A 24496-nucleotide genomic window follows, 5' to 3' on the forward strand; every position below is an offset into this window, starting at 1 on the left:
CCCCCAAAGAGCTGAGAATCCTCAGGAGCTAACCTCTCCAAATCCAGGACACAGAGGTCCAACCATCCCATAAAACGCCCTGCCAGAAACCCAATATGGACCCGCTGGGGACTGTAACTTTCAGACCACGTTTCCTATTAATCGGTTGTACTTCACAGCCTGCAGCGCTCTAGGAAGAAATCCAAGGCTGATGCTCAGCTGGTCCAAGCTGTCCTCCTGAATCCGCGCCGGAGGGTGCGGCGCCTCCATCCACGCTGCTCCCAGCCAAACCCAAGCCTGGTCATCTGCGCAACCTCAAAAAACCCCACGGGCTCCTGAACACCCGCCACTGTCTCCCCGAGACTCCCACGTCCCCGCGGGATGACCATTACCTTCACACGCCACCTGCACCGAAGGGACCCACGGCCGCTGGGCAATGCGCAAACCGCGGGACCCGCCGAGAGCATCGCTCCTGCTTCCTCACCCGTGCAGCAACGGATGCGCTGGCCCTGCTGCGGCAAGGCTTGGCCAAGGACTGCAAGGTCCTGCGCACAGGGAGGTCTCAGGAGTGACCTCCCTCCAGTTTTGGCTGCTGATGGGTGCTGGCATGGGTGGGTGTCTCTGCACCCACTGTTTCCGCATTTGCGGTGAGCCCTTTGGCTGCCCACAGAGCAGCTCCCAGGGGAGCTGGCAGCTGGACCAAAACCTCTGTCCGGAATAGGGACGCTGCAGCTGCCTCACGGCAAAGGGAATCCGGGACCTGCTGAGCACAGCAGAGCTTGCTGGGGATGGAGAAACCAAAGCCGCAGCCTCAGGAGGGCTGTGCTGATGGCTCAAAGGCACCGCCCAGCGCTGCGAGGGCCAGCGGGGTACCAGCACCGCGGGGACGCGGCACCAGGGCACTGCCACCGCCCCTTGCGGAACACGGGGACGGAGGCGGCGACAGGTACCTGCTGCCTCCATCCTTCGGTGCTCCAGGGCAGGAGGGGACCAGGCAGAAACCCCCAGTCCCAAATGGGGAAGAATTCAGGCAGAAACCTCCTGAATCGCTGTCCCAAAGCCTCTGCTGCCTGCCACCTACTTCTGTGCCCCAAGGGGTGATAATAAACCGAGATGTCCCTCCAACTCCTTGCATTTCTGGGAGGGAATAAGGGACCGGCTGAAATTCCAGAGGAATCGGCTCAAGGCAGACACGCTCGATGCCCCATCGCTGGGCCAAAGCTGGGGTGTATCCGGGCACCCCCGGCACAGAGCCCTGAGCAACAGCAGGAAGCGAAACCTGCTCGGCTGTTTTCCACCATCTATTTTCATTCAGAGAAATGATGAAAAAAAAAAAACAACAGAAAAAAAACCCGAACCAACCACCAAACAAAACTAAACCAACCTTCACTGAACAAACCAGCGAAAACAAGAAGCCTGAACGTGTTTACGCTTCAAACTGCACCAGCTCCTCAGTGCTCACGGAGACACTTACTACGAGGTTTTTTAAGCCGTCCTAGAAAAGGCTACTCCGATCCCCCGCCATCACAAGGAGCAGACAGACCAGTACGTAATGCCTATAATTATTCCTATAGCAAAAAAAAAAAAAAAAAAAAAAAAATCTTGGAGTGGCTTCAACGTTTCGAATCACTCTGCAGAGCACGTCAGAAGGAAAGTGGCTCTTCTCCCTCTTGCAGCCGGCTCCTCTCCACCCCCGGCTTCCTCTCCCCAGCCCAGAGAGCCACCAAAATTAAAAGTAGAAGAGATCTGCTGCTGCTATTTCCATCCAGGCTCCATTTTAAGGGTGTGAACGTGTGAGGTGAGAGGGCTGGGGGCAGGTGGGTGCCCCGAGGGAGGCGGCTGAGGCTCCCGCAGGTCTCGGCTCTGCCGGCGTGCCCAGGGGTGACGTTCCACCCCAAGCAGCCACCCGAAACGCCGTTTCGGTCCTCTCGGTGCTTCTCCCGTGAGGCGTTCGCATGAAGAGCCGCAGCGATGCCGTTTGCAGAGCGGGGACTTTGCATGAGCTCTGGATTAAAGCATGAAAACGGGTTTCTGTGAACTCAGGAGGAAACACGTGCAGCGGGGCGGCCAGCCGAAATACCGCCGGTGGCAGAGTGACACGATGCCATCGCTTGCACCAAATCCCAAACATTAGCAGTGCTCCTGCAGGCATCTCAAAAAAAACCCAATTCTGAGTATCCTGAGAACGAAGCACCTCCCCTGCCATCGATGACTCCTTCCACTGCCTTTCACGTAGCAGCTCAGCGCCCAATTTTGCGCCAAATACCCAAAGAAAAAGGGCAGAAAGTCACAATAAACTCACATTTTTGCGTCTGAATCAGCCAAAGCTGCCAGAAAACAGGAACATTTTGGGGCTGCAGCCTTCCCCTCTCACTTCCAAAGACTCACTAGAAATAAGAGGGCTTGCCACTTGCCGAAACCCAAGTTTTTCGTGACCTAGCCCCGCGGCACAGGCAGGGCAGCAGAGCTGGCACCGCTGCACCGAGCCGCGGCACTGCGATGTCCCACCCCGCCGGGAAACCTGCCGCAGGCAGGGGACCAGCAAATGCCCAAATCTGCAGTGTCCTTGGGACAACACGGCGAGCGCAGACAGGCCGAAATGGAAACTCCCGGCTGGCACTTGAATAGCCCATTTTCTTCGGCCGGCGCTCAGAGCTCAGCACAGGGACCCCGCTCTGTGCCCAAGCTCCCCAATATGGCCAGACGACAAATCCAGTAACACCCCAAGGGTAGAAAGCAATAACAGTTGCTCAGATTATCCCAAAACGGGGCCACCCACTCGCACCGTAAATTTCCAGCTTCCCGAGCTGAGCAGTCCCGGTGCGGGAGCTGCGGCTTGCGGGCGCGTATCTGCGGTTTTGCCGCTCCTGCTCTTCTGCATCGCGGCTTTGGAGGGAAGTAGAGGGTGATGGGTGCCTGGTGGCAACCCCCGGAGGGAACAGGGCCATTCCCACCGGTGGGAGAGCACGCTCTCCTCCGCGCTATCAAACAGCACAGGCAGCCCCGGCTTCAGCCACGGAATATTGATACGAGATGCTCTAACGGCACGCAACGGGCAGACGTGGGGCTGGCGTCGGGCTATTTTAGCTGGAGGTTAATCTCCAGCTCCTGCCAACTCAAACAGGGCTGGCAGCTCACAAGCTGGCACCCGCAACACGGCGGGGCACGGCAATCAGGTGATGAAAAGGTAAATAAACACGGGTGCCACCCGCAAGCGAGGCGACACGGGTGCAGGCTGCTGCCCCGGGGCTCTGCAACAGCCTTCGTGCCCTTGGGGAGACCCTGCGCCGCTCTCCGGGCCAAAGCAAACAAATAAAATGCGACAGGGTGGTGTTGGGCTCGCTTTGAGGAAACGTTTGAGTTTCTCCTGCTGTAACAGGATCAGAAATCCCCAGGGCAGCACAGCCCTGCAGCAGCCAGCGTTTCTCCATTGCGCGCTGAGGTATCGCGTCCCATTCCGCTTTCGGGGAAACTGAGGCACGAGGAGATACTGCCTCCGAGGTCGGCGGATAGCAAAGCAAACCCTGGTGCACACTTGGACCCAGCATGCCACCCACAACAGCAAACATCCTGCAAGGTGAACACCAAAATACCATTTTCCTCACCAGTTCAGGAGCTTCCCTGGGATAAGATCAGATTTCCCTTCTGGGAAACACTTCTGCCACCAAGGGATGTAGGAAGGGTAACGGCACGGTGCCCGCCGCGGGGCGTAACGGCGAGCGTCGCGCCTGCGCCCAGCTCTGCTCTCTGCGCCACGTAATTTCTATGTTGTGAACTCATTTTATTTCTTTTTTCCTGCCTTTAATTTCTTTGTCCATATGCAGGGGAAATGGATGGGCAAACCAAGGGACGCAGCCGATTGCCAGACTTTGCCGACAGGCAGGAAAAAGGGCTCAAGAAAGCAGGGAAACGAGTAAGAAAACCCCCAAAATACCCGCAGCTGGGAGAGCAGCCCTCCTCCTGCGACATAAAGCAGGAACGCAGGCAGGGCTGCTCTGGGATCCTTCCACCGTCCCGCAAGACACCGGGCAGAATAAATTGTTATTTTAACTGGCTGCCTTTCCCAGGACTGGCTGCACTGGAAGGATCCCATCCCGGAGCGACGTCTGCTCTGCTTCATCCCCGGTGACGGCCGGCACCGCCGTACGTCCCCGGCGCGCTGCAAACTGCCGGGTTGGGCAATGGCGAAAGGCTTCGCCGGGTCGTTTTAACGCGAGCTCAGCCCGTCGCCTGCTTGCTGCGACCCTCGCCGGGGGAGGGAGAGATGGAGCTGCTCATCACCTTGCTCAGTCGCACCGGAGCTGCAGAAGTGTAAAAAAACCAGCGTTCCCAAACTAATCCCGGGCGTTTGAGCGTTGTCTGGGATGCCAAACGCTGAAAGGCTAATGGTGCTGATGCTAGCTGATGTTCAGGGGACAAGGCGCAGTGATCTCGGCTGTGTATTACTTAAATTAACCCACACGTTATTTGCTTCACGCCTGAGCTCCCTGAACGCCGCTGCGTCTCCGGAGAGCGCCCGGCACCTCGCGTCTCACCCGGGCCCCGAGCACGCGCCGGGGCGGCTGAAGCTCAAGGGACTTTCTGAGGTTGTTCCAGCTTCTGCAGAACAGGCCGGGCTGCGGCCGAGGTCTCGCCCTCCACGCGCCCCGGCACCCCTTGGCCTGGCTGGAGGGGAAGCCGGGCCCACGGGCACCACGTGCCGTTGCAGCGAGAGGGGGAGATAAGGACGCTGCGGAGCCAAGTTCGGCGTTTACCCAAAAAGCCCCCTCCGAACATTAAAAACCCCGGGAGCCAGCCACCCGAATCGCAGCGGGGCGGGGGCTGCCCCGGGGCACCCCCACGGCGGCGAGAGGGGCCGAGGCGAGGGCAGGGCCGGCGCAGCGGCAGCTGGGTCGGCCCAGGGGAAGGGGCAGAGCGGCGGCTCGCGCACCCCAACCGCCCACGCGCGGAAATGGCGTCCCCGGGGCGGGCGCAGCTGCGGCGGCCGCGTGTGCGCGGCGCGTGGGCCCGCCCGGCTGCGGCAACCGGCGCGTACAGCTGCACCGAGCCCCCGTGACCCCGGGAAAGCGGCAATTCGCCACGCACCGCAAAGGCCCTCGTGGGTGCAGGCGCGGCGCCGGGAACATCCCCGCCCTCGTGCCGGGAGGCCACGGCCAAGCTCTGCTTGGCAGCGCGACGCGCGCCCGGAGGATCCGGCTCTCCCCGGCGTCCTCCATCACGCCGGAGGAGCTGGTCCCACAGCCACGGGTGCTCTCCCTCCCGCGCGAAGGCAGCGGTGGATCCAGGCGTGCCGTGGCGGGGGAAGCACCCGCGGCCCCCGGCACCCCATTTGCTTACGGCCTCGCAACCGCTTCTTCCGGCACGCTGGGTGAGGTTGGGCTACGCCGGCTGCCCGGCATGGCCGCTCGCTGGGGGCCGCTTCGAGAGGAAGAGAAAAGGAAGGAGACACAACCCCCCGGCACGGCCAGCACCGGCGTTTGCTGTTCCCGTAACTCCCCGGCACTCGTCCCTGCTCGAGGCCTGCGCCGTGCCCCTCCCGGCTGGGGGATCCACAGCCCCCAAAATACGCAAATTTGGGGTCAGAGGAAGCACTGAGGATGGCGGCAAGCGGGGCGGCACATGAGGATGGTTAGCAGAGGTTTAAGGGCCAGAAATGCCCTCGCCGTTTTCCAGGCGATGCTTTAGGGTGATGTGATCCAACCGGCTTTCCGGCTGGCGCCCGGACGCCGTAAATGGCTGGCAGTAAAATTGGCCTGAAAAATTTCTGGCTCGGGTGACAGGGCTCGGGCCTGACCACTCGTCCTGCCCTCACGCTGCCCTGCCAAACCCACCGGCACTGAACCCAGCCGGCGCCATCGGTCCCTCCGGGATGGTGACTGGGTCCCGGGGGAGAATAGGGGCATTCGGGCACCCGCAGCCCCGCTGCTGTGGGCGGAGGGGAGAAGCTGAAAGGCTCGTTTGTTCCTTTTCTGGCCAGCTAAGCTTACCTCAGCAGGTCAGGGAATGGGAAAGGCAGTTATCCCGGAGGTGCCCCTCAACAGCAGCAAAGCACCGCGCAAATCCGGCCCCGCGGTATCTCCTTTTCCCCGGAAAATCAGCACGTCCCCATGCTGAAGGATAAGCCACCGCCACCATGTCCCACTGTCTGGGTAGAGGGAAACGGGGATGGAGGTGGGAGCGTGGCATCGGACCGACGGTCGAGGAGCAGTGTGAACCCACCCCAAACTCCCTTTCCTTTATTCTTGGAAATGGCTGATCCCCAAAAACGTTGGATAGCATGAGCTTCCCTCCACCACGGTGCAGGGGGTCCCGGCGCGGGGCCACGAAGCCCAGCTGGCCCCGAGCATCCTCCCCCTGTGCCGTGGTGAAAAGCAAACCGTTTCCCCACCGATAAGCCCCCTCCTTTTCTTAATGTTATGAAAACAAGGGAGGAAGATTTTGCCCATTTTGCCCCCAAAAATGAAGCCACCGCTCAGGCTTGCAGCTCCGGTCCCCACGTGGCATTTGCAAGAATAAAGTATTGGGGAAATTTAGGGGGAAACCCCCAGGGAAATGGGGCTGCAAGCGGTGGCCGCGTCCCCCCCCATCCCTCGTCGGCACCCGCAGCGGATCCCCGGGATCGTTTTGGGAGTGGGAGGGAGCAGGGCAGAGGAAACCCGTGGCTCCAGCCTGGGATGGATTATTTGAGCAAACTAAAAGCAGCGGTTTGTTCCCTCCTGCACCAACGCAGTGGAAAGAATTTCCAGCTCCAGCTCCCGAGTGGAAAAGCTAAAAATTTGCATTTAAATAGTAACAGGTTTTGGAAAAAAAAAAACAAAAACCACCAAAAAACCACCACTACAGGAGCGTGAATAAAATAAAGCTTACGCTGGGGTGTTTTTATTTAGTTTTGGGGTTGTGTTGGGTTTTTTTTAGCTTCTCCTTATCTCTGCTTTGAGCAGACCCTTTCCGTAACATCAGGGAAAGACAAGGGAGTGACTCTGCCACATTTGGGAACCTTCTGCCACAACCCCAACCAAGGGGCATGCTGCTATTTCAGTATATCCTCTTCTTGCACTCTAGAGATACCATTTTATTTCCTCCTTTATTGCCCTAAAGCTATTTTTCAGCTAATTTCCCATTGATACACCCAGTGGTAAGCGTTGAATAAATTGGGGGTTTTTTTGCCATGTCATGTTTTTTCACCCTTTTGGGCTCCTGCCCTCGGCCGTCCGCGGTATCACATAAGATGCCCGGATGCCACCCCGAGCCAAAACCCCACCGATGCAGCGCGGTGGCAGAAAAGCACCGGCCAGGCCAGGGAAAAACGCTGCGGCGAATTTGTAACCCCGTCCAGGCAGGACGGACCGCCACACGCCGCCCCAAATAAGCCACTCGCAGCGAGTCCAACACCCGGCGACAGAAAATTTAATAACATTTTCCTGGCAGCGCCGGGGAAGGGTTTAGGAAACCAAACGCTGGGAGCTGCGGAGGCGGCAGTGCCAGGAGAGCCGGCGATGCCGGGTCAGCTCGGCTGCCAGCACCCGGAAAAAGCGCACGGCCCCGGGAACCTTCAAATGCCCCAGGAGAGGAATTTGGGGTAATTCCCAAAACTTGGGCTGTGCCTTTCAGCTGAACCCTGTAAGGCTTGGGGAAGAGCAAGGAGGGACTGTGTTAGGGTTTGGGGTTTTTTTCCTAAAAAATAGGAAAAAAGGCATATTTGGGCTGAAAAGGCAGGTAAAAAAATCAAACAAGGATGCATTTTCAAAATAGGGTGCATTTGCTCCTGGAGTAGAGATGCTGCTCAGCAGGCAGCAACGGGCTGCTGCGGCTCGGTGGGGGGAATAGCATCCCCCAAAACTGCCTCCCCGAGGATGGGGTGAGTTTACACTGAGCCGAGCATCTTCGGTGAGGCCGCAAGCAACCCCTGAGGGTATCACGCTTGCACGGCATACAAAAATAAAACAATCAAATAAAAAATAAGTAATAAAAATAAAAGATAATAATAAATGTAATTAAAGTACCAAGCGCCAAGCCACGAGCCAAGCGCCGTGGAGAGCGCGGGTGGCTCCTGGTTGCCGCGTCCAGCGGCGGCCGAACCGCTCAGGCGCATCCCGCTGCCGGCCGCCCTGCTCCGGGGACACTTCTTCCAGCGCCGCGGGGGGCTCGGGGACCAGCCGGGCCAGGGGCTCCCAGCGTGAGAGCGGCCGGCACCCCCCGCCCCGAGGCGGCAGGCGGGGAAGGGGTTACCTTCCCCTGCGCCGTAACCCCCGCGCTCGCCCCGTCGTTCGGTGCCGGCCTCGGCGTGCGACACCAGAGCCTTCCGGGGGGGTTTGCAAGATGAAACCCCTCAAAAAGCGAAGCCCCAAACCAGTTACATCAATTAAAAAAACCAAAAAAACCCACACCAAAAAAACAACCAACTACAAGATATTGCTTTTAAATCCAAACAGCATTTTCTCCCCTTCCCTGCCAACATGAGGAACCTGCTCACCCTCACCTGGTATTTTGATAGATTTTAAAATATATATATGTTCATAAAGAGATACATTTGTTAAAATGCATCTATTTGTTAAAATACATCTATTTGTTGACAGATCCCGCTGCCACCCGTGGCTGAGGCACGGCGCAGGAGCTGGGCTGCGTATTTATGGATCGGGAAACCCCAAACTCTGCACACTGGGTTGGAAGGAGACCCTGCGCCAAGCTCGGGGCTGAAGGGAGCCGACTCCGTCCTAAAAGCACAGAGGTCTGGAGGTGGTTGAGGTTTGGGGTTTTTTTTTTTTTTCCTCCATTTGTTTGTTTTCTGGAGGAAATGCCTCTGCCACGGCAAACCTTTGTGAAATCGGAAAGTTTGAGTACGGCACCTCAACCCATCTCCCATCTGCTGGTAAATAAAACCAGGCTGATAAAACGCAGCCCGTGGATGTGCAGCGTGGTGCGTCCTCCGCCCCCGACCCCACGGGCGCCGATGAGCTGCTTTTCAACTCGATTAACTCAAACTGAGATGTTTATTAATTTTTTTTTTGCAGAACCGCTTGCCCCGGCTGACCTGGCTCCCCTCCCCTTGCTTTCTCTGGTATCTGTTCTCAGAGCACGGTCTATTTTCAGCAATCCTCTTGGATGGGTTTTCATGGAAAATGAAGTCTACACTGCCCTTAGTTTAGATTATATCAGAAGAAAAAAATTTCTGTAGGATAGAAAAGATCTGTTCTTCTGGATGGGAAAAAGGAGCAAGTCGGACAATTAATACTTTTCATGGATGAACTCTCTGGGGATCACACATCTCTGTGTGGTCGAAGCAGTTCCCTTCCTGCAGCCAGACACTCGGAGATCCCTGGAAGCACGAGTCCCATCCGGGCTTTTTCCATAATCTCCTTCCAACTATGTATAATATCTGTTTGCGTGTCTATAAGGATGAAATATTATATATATACACACACACACAGAGATATATAACATATATATGTGTGTATATATACACACACACACATAGATACCTAGATACATTTGTGTATAAGGATGAAATCTTATATATATATAATATATATATGAGCTATATATCAATATATATTGGAGATAGATATATATATATACTTTTTAGCTATAGATATATATAGATACAGATCTCAATCTCTCTCTCAAAACATTACTGCTTCTCTGACGGGGTTTCCATTTACCTGCAACAGAAGGTCCCTGACCTCCAAAGTGTGCAAAAGCCCAGAAAACCTGCACAAGCCGAAAGGACTCGCTGCGCCGAGGGGAACGCGCTGCGCCGGCCGCAGCGGGAGGGCAGGGACGCGGCTCCGTCGCTTCCCCCCGCCACCCCGCACCGCCGTGCCGGCCTTTTTTCTTTTCCCACTCGCTCCCCACATTTTCCTTGGTTTAGACCTGCTGTTGACTTGGGGGTCGCAAAACGGAAAAAGAAAAGCGCGAACAGGCAGGGAAAGGGAGGGTGATCCCGACCCCGGCTCCTGTCTCCCAGGGGCGGGCGTTGCCTGCTCGGCAAAATCCAGCGGAGCCGACGTTTTACGGGGCAAATCCTTGGGGATTCGGCCATCGGCGGCTGCCAGAAGGGCTGGAGTCACCGCTCAGCTAATCGGGGTCCTCCTCGAGGACCTCTGTGCTTTTGCTCCCCGCAGCGAAGGAAGCAGAAGAGAGAATCTCCCCCACCCACACACCCCTCCCAAAAAATGACTGATTTTTATCGGCAGCAAATGCAAGAAAAACTGTTTCCAAATGAGAAGAAGAAAAAAACAAAATTAATAAAACGCCATAGAATAAAGCAAATATATAACATACAAAACACAGCCCTTGCATTTGCTCGGAGGGCAAGGACTCCAGGGATTTTCCCCAGTAAGATGAGGGGAAAAAAAAAAGAATTAAAAAAAAAAAAAACGAAAAAAGGCATTTTGGCCATCCGTGGCCATCCATCCCCCCAGGAAGACGTGGGGACTGGTCCCAGCACAAGGGACAGCTTTCCCACCCAGCTCCCGGGAGCGGTACGGCCAGGGCCGGCGGCTTTGGGGACCACGCGGATGCGCCGCAGGTGGTTTCGTCGGGACGGAGCAAAACCCGCCAGCGCCGGGGCTGCCCCCGGCACCGCGTCACCCACCCGCCCGGACCAGGGCGCCCGACGCAGCCCTGCCCTTCGGTCCCAATGAACTCACATCCCTTCCCCGCCTCCCCCCGCACGCTGGCTTAAAATACACTTAGTGGCTAAATAGCAGGAAACACCCAAAGCAAAAATACCGCGGACAGGAACCCAGGGGACACGCAAGAGCAAGAAGCGGATTTCCTCCCCAAAACATTGCACCTCCAACGCCGACGGTGACCCTGCCGCGCGGCTGGGCCGGGCCGCCGGCGCGGTGCCACTCGTCCTCGAGCGCCGTCGCCCTTCGGCGTGGATTTGTCAGCTCTCGATAGGGAAAAAAACATCTTTTTATCGTCCGTGTTTTGCTTCCCCCTCCGTAAAACGGTCCAAAATAGTCAAAGGCGTCCAACCGTGGCTTGCAAATGTTAGTGTGGGGGGAAAAAATATTTTATATATAATCTCGACTGGGATACATATATATACACACACAAATAATCTCAAGTGGGAGATATATGTATTGATAATCTCAAATGGGTTCATGTGGGAGCACAGGTGGCAAAGCCAGGACCTGCGTCGGCACATTCCGCCGGATGCTGAGCACTTCCATTTTCAGAAGGTTTTGATGATCAGAGCGGAGACACCTGCATTTGGGGGTACTATAGGTCTAGACTTCAAAAATAGGTACAAAATCTCTGATTTCAGCCACCGCGTGCCCTGAAGAAGCCGGTGCCTGGGGACGCGCTGGACCGCGCGGCGCCGGGGTGCGGACCGTGGCCTGGGAGGCGGATGAGGTCGCGACCAAACCACAGCCCAACCTTGGACTTACCACCTCTGCGGGTGAGAAAGAGAAAAGGCTTTCGGAGAGCGACAACGAGCAGCCAAACCTCAAGAACTGGGAGGTTCCCAGAGCAAACCAGCAAATGCTAGTTACAGCCGTGGGTTAATGGCTGGCGAGGATTAATTCGACTTCTCTTCAGAAGAGCGACGCTTTGGACCCAAATCCGACCCTCCTTCCATGAGACGACTAGCTCGACCCCGGCAAGTCACCCACCGAGCCATGGCTTGGAAAAAACCCATTAGCACTAATTGCATTAATCCCAGCAGGAATAACGAGTCTCCTGTCCCAGCACGGCTCATCTCCACCTGCACGGTCATTGCTCAGATGCTGGCAGAGCAGGCAGCTGCCTGCAGCCCTGCCTGCGAGGGGTTAACCGCCCACGGAGGAGCCTCTGGCGCACGCTCACGTCATGGAAATACTCAAGTAACCACAATTTTCTCTATTGCTTTTTGGCTCCAGTTCTTCAACATTTCTACACTTCCAGCCCAGATCTCTGCTACCTGTTTTCCAGCGAGGTAAATCGGTACCGACGGGAGCTCGACCGAACCGCCGGTAATTTTTTTTTTTTACTATAAGTTATACTTTCTACCTCCACTATTACTGACACTAAGATATTAAAAAAGATTGTGAGTCACAATACCAGAAAAAAAAGAAATTAAAAAAATCAGGTGCACTATAATGAACGGAGGTGGGATGAGGGGTTGGTGCTTTCCGGGTTTCGCTGAGTATTAATATTGCACTGGGTTGGACTGAGCCCCAGACTCTGTCCTGCTGCTGCTTGCCCACCCGCAGCGGCCACGGGCCCCTCTCCTCCATCCCTCACACCTTGCCCAGTCCTCCCAGTCTCCCCAGAATCCGCTGTTTCTCCTGCCCGCGGTGTACAGACCGAGCGGGAGGGGCTGCCTTCGACGCCTCCACCCCATCTGAGATGCAGCGGGGGGTCATCCGGGAGTGCTCCGTGAGAATCAGGGGAAGGGGAAGGGGAAAAAAAAAGGGGGGAAAAGGCAAAAAAAAGAAAGAAAATATTAAAAAAGCACGCAGAAAACCCCATGCCTCTCCTGACAATCACAACCTGCCTTAATGCGTCCACCCTGTAACCGAGACCGCGAGTGCCCGCAACGCTTCCCGAAAACGTCAGCCCGGCAGCTCCGGTCCCGGTCCCGCTCCCATCCCGCTCCCCAGCGCCTGCCCCTCCGGAGCGCTCCGCCAGCCGGCGACGGAACCAGCCCCCGTCCGACCAGCCGGGAGACGACGTCCTGCTCCTCGCGCCGCCGGCTGCGACGGCGTGCCAGAGCCGCCCGCGCGCCTTAACGGGCTTTTCGGGGCGAAAAACGGGAGTTTTAGAGCATCCTTGCGCAACGTCGGCACCCAGCGCCCTGCTCCAGCCTTACCTGCCGAGAGAGGTTTCGCCATTCTCCTTTAGTGCCCCAATTCCCCGCGGAGTCCGGCGCAGGTGCTGCTCATAACTTCTTAATACTCATTTTAACAGCCCTGAAAACATTGAGGGGGACGGGGCACCCGCTGACCCGCCGGGTAAGCTCCACGTACCGAGAGAAGGATTTTGTGGCTGGTCTGGACGCGGCGATGCCTCGCAGGGAGCAGCGGGGCCGGGCGAGAGGCGCGGGACGCACGCGCTCAGCATCCGGCTCGAGGTTTACAAAGAATAAACCTTAAAAAAAAAAACCCCAAAACAAAACAAAACAAAAAAAATCCCACATTTCGGAGGGGCCTCAGCGTCCCACCCGCCTCTGCAAGTGCTGCGTGTTAGGGGAAAAATCAAAGCTGGCTCCTCCAGAGGTTTGAATATGTGGAAAAGCGTCAAAGAACCTCATTTTTCGGGACCGGGAAAACGAAGCGCCCCGGGGCCGCGCGGCGCCCCGCGGGGTTGCGGATGCTTTTCCATAACCGGCTCGCACGGCCGCCGCGGCTCGCGGGAGGGCGACGGCAACGCCGCCCCGGGCGCGGGGTCGCGCAGCCGGCGCTCTGCACCCCTCCTCGCCACGGCCACCCGAAAACAACCCCCCTCCGCTGCAAGTGGCCCGTGCTCGGCCCTGCCTCGCGCCAGCACGCGAGGGTCCGTGCCGGGACAGACCCGACGCGCAGGACGGGTGGTTTAGCGGCAGCCGGGAGCCTCCTGCTTTCGCACCAGCCCGTTTGCAGGAGGAGATCGAGCCCAAAGCGAAAAGGCAGCGGCTTGGACGCTTCTCAAAAATTAAGATTCTCCCCGGCGGGCAGAAAGCACAAGCGACGCCAGGCGCCGGGTGACTCTTTGCACTCAAGAAAAATGGTTTTTTAAAAAAAAAAAAAAGAAAAAAGAAAAAGAAAAAAGAAAAAATCAAACCATACTTGCAACATAAATACCAATGGTATTTTTCAGAGATTTACCCCAGAGAGAGGTGACCGTAGAAATGGGACTCAATAGCTTAAAATTGGGTCTGGTGTTTGGGGAAGGCTTAGAACACGCAGAAAGACCCAAGCTGCTAAAAAGGCGAAGAGCGGGCAAGCGTGCGGCTGCGCGGGGACGGCCCAGCCGGGCCAAAACCGCTGGGCGCCCGGAGCGAGGTCAAACAGGCACCTGAGCCGCCGGGGAAGAGGATCAGCCCGGGGGACGGGGGATATTTTGCTGCTAAAGGTGCTTTTGGAGGACCCGCTCCAGCCCCTTCCTGGAAACGGCGCATCCCAAGCCGGCATCCGGGCACCCACGGTGCAGCCGACTCCTCCGAAACCGGTGTTTCCCGCCGCCGCCAGCTTTAACCCCGGCAATGAAATAAAAATATTAAAGAAATAACACTTGTGCCCCCGGGGAGGCATCAGCACAAGAGCTGCGCACAAATCCCTTCCCTCCCCGCGCCGTCCCGGCCTCTCCTCACCCCGGAAACGTTCCCCGCCGGATGCCGCAGCATTTTAAGAGCAGACATCAGTTTTTCTGGACGTTACTCTTTATTCACAATTTTTTTTTTTTTAAAGGTAGGTATGAAAGCGTGTGACCTCAGAGGTCGGCGCAAGGATGAAAATCCCGACTTTCCTCTTGTCCAATTAGGAAAATTTTGTGTAGTCTCTCCCCAGATTTGAAGGCGCTCGCAAGGTTCCAATGCCTCAGCCTTTCTCCTGAGGGAAAGGATTTGGAGGAGGAGAAAAGAGGGGGGGAAAAAAAAAAAACAACCCCGTAGCATGTTTATGAATCAGACCGTTAAGCGTGTGTTTCGGGGGTGGAAAAGGTGGGCGATGCGCAGAGGAACAGAGAGCAGAGTTAGATGAGTCAGAAAACGCTGCTTTTCCTCTCCTTGCTGGCATCTCAGATATTTCAGCATGAAATAGAAATTTAATTTTTTTTTTTTTTTTTTTTAATTATTACTTTTTTATTGTCAAGGGAGAGTTGGAGCGTAACCTCGGCTGGCGAGCAACCGCCGGCAGCTAACGCACCGCGACGAGAGTACGCGCCGACGGACGGGCACGCGCGCAGACGGACGGGCACGCGCCCGCGGCCCTGGGGAGAGAGCTGGGAATAAATAACGTATCGATGGGGTTTATTTTGCTGTTGCTTCTAGCAAAACAGGGGCTCGGACCCGTGCTCGCGCCGAAGCGCAGAAAGCTGCGCGTGAATGAGCCTCGGTGGGTTTGGGAGGGCGGCGACACCTCACAGGCTGGATGGGGCTGGGGGACGTCTCCTCCTCCCGCCCCGGCGCGCTCGGGCACGCGCGTGCGAAAATACAGCCGAGAGCTGCGAGGTCCTGGAATAAAGCTTAGGGCGGCGCGGCGAGGCGCGCTGTGAAAGCGAAGCCGCTTCGGTCGTAGGCTTCGAGCTCGCCCAGCGCCCAAGCTGGTTGGAATAACACTTAAACCAGCCGCGACGTAACCGCCGTTACCGTTGCGCCTCGCAGCGAGGAGGTTTCGAAGAGCGTCGGGTACCGCGCCGGGGGTCAGCGGGGGTAAAGCCGAGGACGGGCGAGACCCCGAGGAGAGGTTTCCAGCCGGCGGCGGCAGCGGGGCTTCCGCTTCGGGGCGGAAGAGACGAGACGCGGGAAGAGCCGAACGCCCGGGTGCCGCAAGCAGCCGGGCGCCTGGCTCCGCGGACATCCACGGCCCCTTTAGGGCACCGATGAAGCCCACAAAATTAGGCACGGGCATTAACGCCGGCAATATCCCGCCTGAAGCGTACGCTCGCTTACCCGCCAGCGAGAAGAGAGAAATCAGAGCTACGTTTAAAACGGAAAAATCACTTGACTCTCCGCGAGGCAGCTCCAGTTGACGTCCCTCATTCCTCGGCGAAACCGAAATCACTTCAGGGCGAATTCTGCCCCTGGTTTTAAATTTAGAAAGAAAACCGGTTGCGCCCCTGCATCCTCCTTGCTCAGTCTATTATCAAATAGGAGATGGGCACTGTTTGCTCTTGTATTTTGGGGTTTTTTTAAGTCTTGTGCTCTAAACGCAGCCTGTGGAGCTCGGTGCTGGTGGATGGGAGGGATTAGAGGGCAGCGGTTTTTAGTTTAAAATTGACTTTGGAGATTCAGGATTGAGAATCGCCACGGTGAGACCGAAACGTTCCGTGGCTTCTCCAGTTTCCCTGGCAAGTGAAATGGCCATGCTGACAGCGCCGATGACAGATCTGAAACTAGAACACGAGCTCTTCCTAACGGAGAAATACCTTCCTCCAGTCCAGTAATCTGCATCTCGCTGCCTGGCTGCCAAGCCGCGAGCTGGCGATACTAAATAATCAGTATTGCTCTCTATTTCCTCCCGCAAATGCAAGCTGGAATTGAAAAAGCAATTTTAGGCTCCAAAAGAATACACCCACCCGCCCCAAAATAATATTTTTTTTTAATATAAAACATGCCAATGGCCATTGCTTCTCACTTAACGTCGGAGCTCGTTGCAGCTCATGTTTTTTTTAAATGCATCAACACAATAAAAAAAAAAAAAGCAGGCAGCGGCTCTCTGAAGTATGTCGGGAGGCAGTTTTTAAGAAAGATGATGCATTTTAGATTGTGATTCGCAGCCACACTGGCAGTTTGACTGCAGGTTTAGAAGGAAATGAATGAATGCGAGACGGGAGGGTGCGAAAATGAAACTAGCTGGAGCCGAAGGTCTGCTCTGTGCTTTCTGTGCTTCAAGCCACGCAAGATTTGAATTTTCTCCCCCCTTCTGCGCAAGCTCAAGCGAGTCACCAAACTGCCCCGCACTTGCGCCGCCCAAGCTGAATTTAAGCCTAAATTAAAACGCAATTTAATACAAGCCACCTCCACGACCCACACTCCTGCGCAAGCCCAGCTCGTCGTCCCACGCTGCTCCCCGCGGCACCCTCATCCGCAGCAGCTCTCCCAAACGGGGCACCCAAGGGTACCCCGGCGCGGACGGGGAGGTCGGCTCCTGCTGCCACCACGCAACCTGCACGTCCTCGCCGTGCTGGCAAAAAGGCTGTTTGCTTAACATCGAGGTTTTAAGCCAAACCAACCGCAGAGGGTCCCATTCTACATGACTTTATGTTGTGCTAATCTGTCCATATTTCATCCCCACCATGAGAAAAATATAAATACTGCATAAAAATTGCAAAAAATTCAGAATTCTTAAAAATCTTCGCCCACATTTTCGCTGATGGCTGCACCGCCCACGTTACAGCTCTCCACGTCTGCGCGCATCTTCGCAAGCTGCGCCGTACAGCAGATGCGGAGCTCTGCTTTGAAGGCGAAAGCCATGGGACATCCCAAAGCCAGAAGCTCTTGCGAATCAACAGCCTGCAAGAAACCCAACGCCGGATTGTATGGGAAGCAAAACTGTAGAGAGGGGCGAGCACAGAGCTGTTGCTTGCAAGAGGGGGAAGGAAGGAGGAAAAAAAAAAAAAAAAAAAAAAAAGACAAACTAATTGCCAGCACTAACCCTTTGCTTTGCACCTACGTCATACGTTCGAGCTACCTTTTCAAGGCAGAGAGCCCGGTGCCACCGAGCAGCCATCGCGCCTGACGCAGCGACGGTGATTCACTTGGGCAAACAGGAGGATGAAGCCACCGTGAGCCCCGCCGCGGCGATGCCTGTAGGTGACGCGCTGCTGCACGGCACAGACCACCCGTCAGCCCCGCGCTCCCGTGGGGCCGAGGGACGGCGCGGGAACGTTGGGAGCAGTTATACCCCGAAATCAGGCCCGCGTGCCTCTTTGTTAAGGATGAGTTGTGCGTGCAGCCCCCAAAGCAGAGGGATCGCTCCCCTCCCGGCCAACCAGACGGGTCCCCAGCTGCCCTCTTCCAAAAACAGGCCTGGCGAGGGCAAGAGCGACGCTCCGTTGTGTGCGCCTTGTGCGGAGCGCTCTGCGGCGAGAGCTCCCGGTCCAGCCCTGACCGCGCTGACTCGGGGAACGGCACAGAAGCTGCCCGGTACGGGGCAGGACGGGGGACCCCCAGCACAGCCCGGCACACGGGACTGCTCCCGGCAGGGTTTGTCCGGAGGAGGCACAGCCCTCCCAACGGAGAAAGACGCAGACAGCAATCCCACCAGCATCTAGTCTGGCTTTCCTTGGCCTCCACCAGGAGGATCAAGACGCAAAAAGCCTCGGAGGAAAGCAGATGCAACAAGCTCCAACCCAGGAGAGAATTTACACGCTTCTCTTCTTGCACGACTTCAGGAAAGGACTTGCTTCTCCAAAGCACGGGAGCAAACCCCTCCGAAACCCTCCTGTTTCCCGACACGGAGTTAACGGCCTGTCGTCACCGCCCCAGCCCACAAAACCACTATCTACCGGGGTGTGCTCCAGCACCCCGGCAAGTCCCTCCCGCGCACCCTGAGGGACGTAAACCACCAGTGATGTAAACCCCGAGTTTATACCGAACCCAAGAAGATACCCAGCTGCCCGAAGAGGGCTCCCCGGGTCCCTCGCCCTGTCTCCCCCCGCCACCCTTTCCCCTTCCACAGCAGCACCCACAGCCCAGCCAGGGCTGCGGCGAGCCGGCAGCAGGGTGCCCCCACCGCGACACCCCTCGCCCCCATTTGGGGGTTTCCTTCCTTCACCCACAGGCAACGGGGAAACATCCCCTCCCTCTCTTTCCTGGCGACATATCCACATCCCGCCCGCCGCTTTCAGACGCTCCGCCAGAGCAATTATACCCCCGGTAACTGCCGCCCGAACCCGCACGAATCACGCCGGCACCGGCAAACTGTCCCCTAATCAACAGGTGCCCCGCGGCAAATCCCCACGGCTCCCCCGCGACCCCCGGGGCAGAGGGAAGATGCTCCGGAGGCCCCCAGGGCAGCACCCCAGCCCCTTCCCGGTGGAGGGGGGGGGGTCCCTCCCGACGAAGCGTCCCAGACGCCCCCGGTGCCCTATCAGGGCTACACCCCCCCGCGCCGGGATCCTCAACCCCTCCGTCCCCACCGGCAGCATCCCACCGTCCCGTTCCGTTCCGTTCCGTTCCGTTCCGTCCCGTCCCGTCCCGTCCCGTCCCGCCGCACTAACCATTAGGGCCGTACTTCTCCCGGCTGCGGCGGACCTGCTCCGGGCTGAGCCCGCAGCTCTCGTTTACACCGAAGCGGCGGAGGACGTCGAGCACCGGGAGGCTGTGCGCCGCCTCCATGCCCCGGCGGCGGCCCGGCCCGGGGGGATGCTCGGCGGCGGCACGGAGGGCACACGGGGCGCCGCTGGCACGGCGCTGCCTCGGCACCGCTCCGCCCGCCGCGGGAAGGGGCGCCCCGCCGGGCCCGCCCCCTGCCGGCGGCACCGCCCCCCGCCGCTTGCCCCGCCCCCTGCCGGCGGCACCGCCCCTTGCCGGCTCCGCCCCCCGGCGGCACCGCCCCCCCGCCCGAGGGCCCGCCCCGTGCCGGCGGCACCGCCCCCTCGCCGCCTGCCCCGCCGCCCACGCGGGGCAGCCCCGGGGGCCGCCGCGGGCCGGGGGTGCGGAGCGGGGTCCCCCCTTGGCAGCCCCGCTGGCCCTCTCCAAACGTGCCTCTTTCCCCGCCCTTTTCCTAGCATTCTTTTAATTCTTTCCAGACTTCCCGGCAGGGACGCTGGCGGCCGGGGAAACCCCCCCGCCGAAGGGGAAACATCCCCAGGTGGCCGGTTGCGGGGTCAGGTGCTGGGAGATGTGGGAAGGGGACGCTCAGCCCCCGCCCAGGCGAAGTGTGTCCCCTCCATCACCCCTCTTCCAGCCGGAGCGTGCCCCAGCCCCCCGCCTCCCGCCCCATGGACGCAGCCCAGGCCACGGGATGGGGGGCAGCGGCTGGGGGCAGCGGGACCCCTGGAAGCAGGAATCGCCGCCTAACACTCGTTAAAACCAGCACCGACGCCGCCCCCACCGATGCTCCGTAGCCGGAGAGAGGCCCCTGCGCTGCGCCGCCTTCGTCTTTCGAACCGTGAAATGTCCAATGCCACCGCGGGAAGGAACCGAGGCACCGCGCCCGTGGTAAAACCCGAGCACCGGCCCCACCGTGCGCGTCCGGCACATCCCGGGGCATCACGCTTGACGCTGCTCGGCCGCATTCGAGCAAACGGACTCATTCTGGAGTCACTCATGGTTTTGCAACTCTTCAGCACAGCAAGGCTGGCCCTGACCCTTCTCGCCACCCTATTTAATGGGGTCCCCCGTCCCCTTTCTGCTCGGCTCAGGAGGGGCCGGCGCCCCAGTTACGCAACACAAGTGCTTTACATCACTCTTCTGCAACACTTCCTCGCAACGGGCTACTTAAACGACTGTTTCTAGCAGCAAAATCGCTGTTCCTAGCAGATGGCCCATGCAGCAGAGCCCGGCAGCAGCAGCCCTGATGTGGTTGCCCCAAAAACCCACGGATATGACTCAGCTAAGGGTCCACCACGCCCATCTGCAGGACTTTTCCACGGGGTGCACCTAACCGGGCTCTTCACTCGAGCAGTTTTCTGTGACGCGGCTAAAACTCACTCCCACTGACTGTCCCCATGTGAACAGCAGCTTCCGACTTCTCAGGTGCTTCCAGTTTTCCCACTGCACCCGCCGCGGGAAGAAGCGTGCGGCTGACGGCGACTGGCACCGCTCGCCAGCTGAGGGTGCAGAGGCGAGACAGCTGGGGGGTGACAAACCCAAGTGCTGCAGAAACGAACCCGAAACAAAGCCCGGAGACGGCGGCGAGCGCAAGGAAGTGGCAGCAGACATCTTGGGGAAGAGCTCTAGCTTATTTATGTCTACGTAGATTAATTTCTAGAAAATGCTCCCACCGGAGCAGGGGGTCCTGAAGGAAATGTAGGTTCACTTTTTTCGTTTGTTAAACTCTTTTTTTTTCTTTTTCTTTTTTTTTTTTCCCAGTTCACCGCAGCCGACAGCGCAGGAGGCGGAGGGGTGCTCTCGCTGAGCTGCGGCGCGGCGCGCCCCGCAGGAAGCAGAGCTCCCAGCCTTGCGGTCTGGCCTCACTTCACGCTCTGCCGTTGTATTCATCTGCCTCTCGTGACCATTTTGGGGGAAAAAAGCGGGTGTTTTCTGCCGCCGAGCCCCCCGGGCGATAGCGCTGCGCTTGGCTGGGGTCTGCCCTGGGACTCTCCAGCTCATGGGGCTGAGCGGTTCCTCCAGGTGCCTGGGGAGAACTAATGCAATCTGGTAGTATTAAAATACAACATGCTCTTGACAAGGTGCACAGAGGACTTAACGCAATAGGTCATCCCCAAAAGATCATCCTCCAAGCAGCTGCTTTGGCTGGGGGTTGGATCGGGCGCCGGCGTCACCCAGCCTGGGTGGGAGCCCGCTTACAGGCAGCTGCCTGCTCCTTGTTACCCTGCTCCAGGGCAAATGCGCTGCCCATAGAGCAAGGGTTTTTTGAAAGAGGGTTCTTCGTGTCCTCCTGGCTGTGACTTGGGGATGCCCCAACGCCGCAGCCTGACAAACCGCCTTCGCCGGCACCCGAGAAGATGTGCAGGTGAAGAACCGAGGTCAAGCTGCGAGACCGTGTGTGTACAACCAGGAGACCCTCATTTCTTTCCCCGACGTCTCCTGGCCCCTTTATCACGTTCCGCAACCGCAGCAGTTCAGACCACGGGTCCCTCCACCCCGGCAGTGGCTCCCCGGCGGTGACCCACCCCACGTGTGAGCCCCTCTTACGGGACAAGGTGCGGGCAGACACCTACAGCGTTTTCCATCGGCACCCTTCCAGCGTTTGAGCATTTTGCTCAGTAACCCCCAACGATCTCTCCTCCAAGCCCTTGTCTCGGCCGCCCTCAGGCACGTGCCACCTCCCTGCCCACTCCGTGCCCCCCGGCAGGGCACCCCACGGCTCTGCTCAGCACCGCGTGAAGACCCACTCCTGTTCCCGCTCCTCCCAGTTTCATCGGATGATGCCAGTCCTTGTACTGGAAACGAGCGTGAAGACGATGTCCCCGCTCCAAAAGTCAACGTTTGGCAAAGTTGGGAGCCATTGAGAACAGTTACAAGGGGAACATCTGGCAGCCCTAGTCATAGGCAGCACCATCCACCCCCACCTCTAATTAAGCAATCCATGAAAATTATTAGCGACTTGGAGCCATAAATTAGTCAGTCCAACAATCACCAGTGAGGGAAAAAGGGTCTGGAGTGAGAACACCCTCAATATTGTAAACAAAAAGCTCGAGGCCACTGGAGCAAGTCGGGCTGGGGGCAGTGGAGCCCCATCCCTGGCAGCCCCCCGGGTTTGGGGGATTCGCTTCTGCAGCACCTCAGCCCTGAAACGAAAAGCAAACCTCCTTATTTATCTTGGCTTCCCCCGTGGTAATAATTTTTGGAGGTAGACAAGCTTAAGAGGGTCATAAAAAGAAGAAAGGAGTGGGTCTAACACCTCCCAAGCTTCAGCAGAGGTTTTTTTAGGCATGGCTGCAGTGTGGGAGGGAGAGCAGAGCCCAGCTAGCGCTGCCCAAGCGCTGTCCAAGGCGTGGAAGTCAACAGCCGGTTTTAATTTTGGTCTTGTTTCTACAGAAGAAAATTGGGACTAATTCTCCCGAAAGCCGCGGCTTTGCACGGCCGTGCTCCTGGGCTGGGGGCGAGGGGAACGGGACGGCCGGAGCCGCTCCCGAGCGCGTCGGAGCCGGCAGCGCTGAACAGGCGCCGCGTTCCTCGCCCCAAGGGTTTTACAATCCATGGAAGATTAATCTTTTGCCTCTATTTTGCTCCTCGGAGATGGGGAAAAAATTATGTTTGCTGGAAAGGCTGAGAGAGCAACTCGTCTGCTGGTAACCAGCCCCCAGGCTCCCGCTCCGGCTCCGGCACAGCGGTGGATCACCACGCTAACCGAGCCTGAGCACGGGCTAACCAGGGCTTTAAGGACTGTCAGCGGCAATTATGGCTTGAAGGATGGAAGAAAATGTACGGGGCTTTCGGTCGACTGCATTTCATCCTCTTCGTTTCCGCGGCACCACGGTTTAGGGTCCACACCTGCACTCCTCGCGCAGGTCAAATGCGTCTTAATTGGGAAGGGAGTGAGGAGCGGGTGATAGCTGCGGGAGCCAGCCCTTGGCACCTGCATTTAACACCATTCCGGGCACCTCACACACCTGCAGCGGCACCGGCGTGGCGGCTGCTGGCAGCAGAGGAGCTGTGAGCCCCAACAGAATAAATTCCGGGTTAACAGCCCCAAACAGAGAGGCTAATGCCACAAAGGAGGCGCAAATCTCTTCTGTCAACAGCTCTCACCTTCAGAAAGCAACCCGGGGTTACGTGCAGCCGCCCCAGTACAGCTCCAGCACCCTCCCCTGGCTCCGGGGCCGTCACGCGACGTGGCATTAATTCATTCAAGGTGACCGTGCCACCGCCATCCGCCGTCCCTCGCCCAGGCTTTCGCCCTCCGCATCCCCCCGGTTCACGTGGAGCGAATCCCCATCCACAGGGGAGAGCTGGGAATGGCTTTTTTTCCCGCGGCAGCTTTGATATTTGCTTTTCTTATGGAGAAAAAAAAAAACCAAAACAAAACTCCTTGAAATAACGCTCTGAGGCTCTTCTAAATGTTACACGCCGGCCGACCTTTTGGAGCCAGGCTTAGGGGTTTATTTTTAATCCCCCAGCCAGGACTCCAGGCAGCCGCAATTCTGCTCCCCGAGGGCTGGGTCCAGAGAGGACTGAAAACGGGACGCCAGGGGCCGGGGCTCCGGTATTTCCACCCTTGCTGGAAATACAACCCCTGGGCTGCGTGTGCCGTGCCCCTTAGGGCGGTGCAGGAGCGTGGCTGCCGTCAGGATTCGGCTTCCTGGAGCGCGAACGCAGCCGTCGGAGGTGTGAGGGAAGCGGCAGCCTTGCCACGCACCCCGCCGCGGCGCAGGCGGGATGCGGGCTGGTAGCCCGGGGCCGCGGTGGTCCCGGCCCTGCAGAGCCCGCCTGGGGCCGTGGATGCCGGGAGCTGGAGATCCCGGCAGCACCCGGCCGGCACGGGGTGTGGGGGCAGGCAGGAGGCTACGCCGAGGGAAAACGAGGAGGAACGGCCGGTACGGACAAGGCTTTTCTGTTGGGAAGTGACACCCGGGGTCGTCGCCCCGTTTTCCAGCTCTGCTCCCACTGCGCGTGGCTACACGGAAGAGGACTCCCAGTGCCAGGCAGCATCCGCGGTGGCAGCTGTAACGCACGGGCGCCCGGGGTGCCCCTGCTCTCGTGGCCACGTCTGTCATTAAGCTGGAAACGGGGCTCTCCTGAGCGCAATTCCCCAACCGGGGCATCTCTGGAGCCCAGCTTGGAGCGAGGATCCCACGGCGTTTCCAAGCTCCCCGGAGTTTTCCCCGCAGCCAGCAGCAGCAGACTTAGGAGCCTCCGTTTATGAATCCAGACCTACACTGGGCAATTATTATTATTTTTTAAAACTGTATTCCGATCCCTTTCAAAGGCAGGAAAATACGTTAACGTCCATCGAAGGGGGAACGCTGTGACACTCGCGCTGACGCCCACGTGGGTTTTTCCCTGATGTAAAACACCTCCCGGAAAAAAACCCCTGCCTTTGTGGCGCGCCGTTCCCGGGGGTTTTGCTGGAGTTTAGGAAACGGCGAAAGCAAATAACACAACAGGAGGCTCCAAGGCAGCGCCGGGCAAGCCGAGAGCCGTACGCGTACCTGGGGCTGGGCTGAGGTGGTTAATTCAGCCCTCTCACCACGGGCAAAATTTCCCTCCGCGTTTGCCTCCAGCAGAAGCGCAAGCCAAAAAGGGAAAAACGTC

The 24496-nt window shown here is 58.0% G+C and overlaps 1 protein-coding gene across 1 annotated transcript in view; it reads right to left on the minus strand.

Moving 5' to 3' along the window:
• The window catches only part of ATP2A3 (ATPase sarcoplasmic/endoplasmic reticulum Ca2+ transporting 3), a gene marked incomplete at both ends in the record, with an annotated part of 53608 nt that extends 34659 nt beyond the window's left edge, over positions 1 to 18949 (minus strand). The window contains one exon of the mRNA XM_082008513.1: positions 18832 to 18949. Within this exon, the coding sequence (XP_081864639.1) occupies positions 18832 to 18949 (118 nt within the window). The remainder of the gene's footprint in view (positions 1 to 18831) is intronic.
• Positions 18950 to 24496: the final 5547 nt, after the last annotated feature.

This window comes from Phaethon aethereus (assembly GCF_964289735.1).
Source record: "Phaethon aethereus genome assembly, chromosome: 19".
Lineage (NCBI taxonomy): Eukaryota > Metazoa > Chordata > Aves > Phaethontiformes > Phaethontidae > Phaethon > Phaethon aethereus.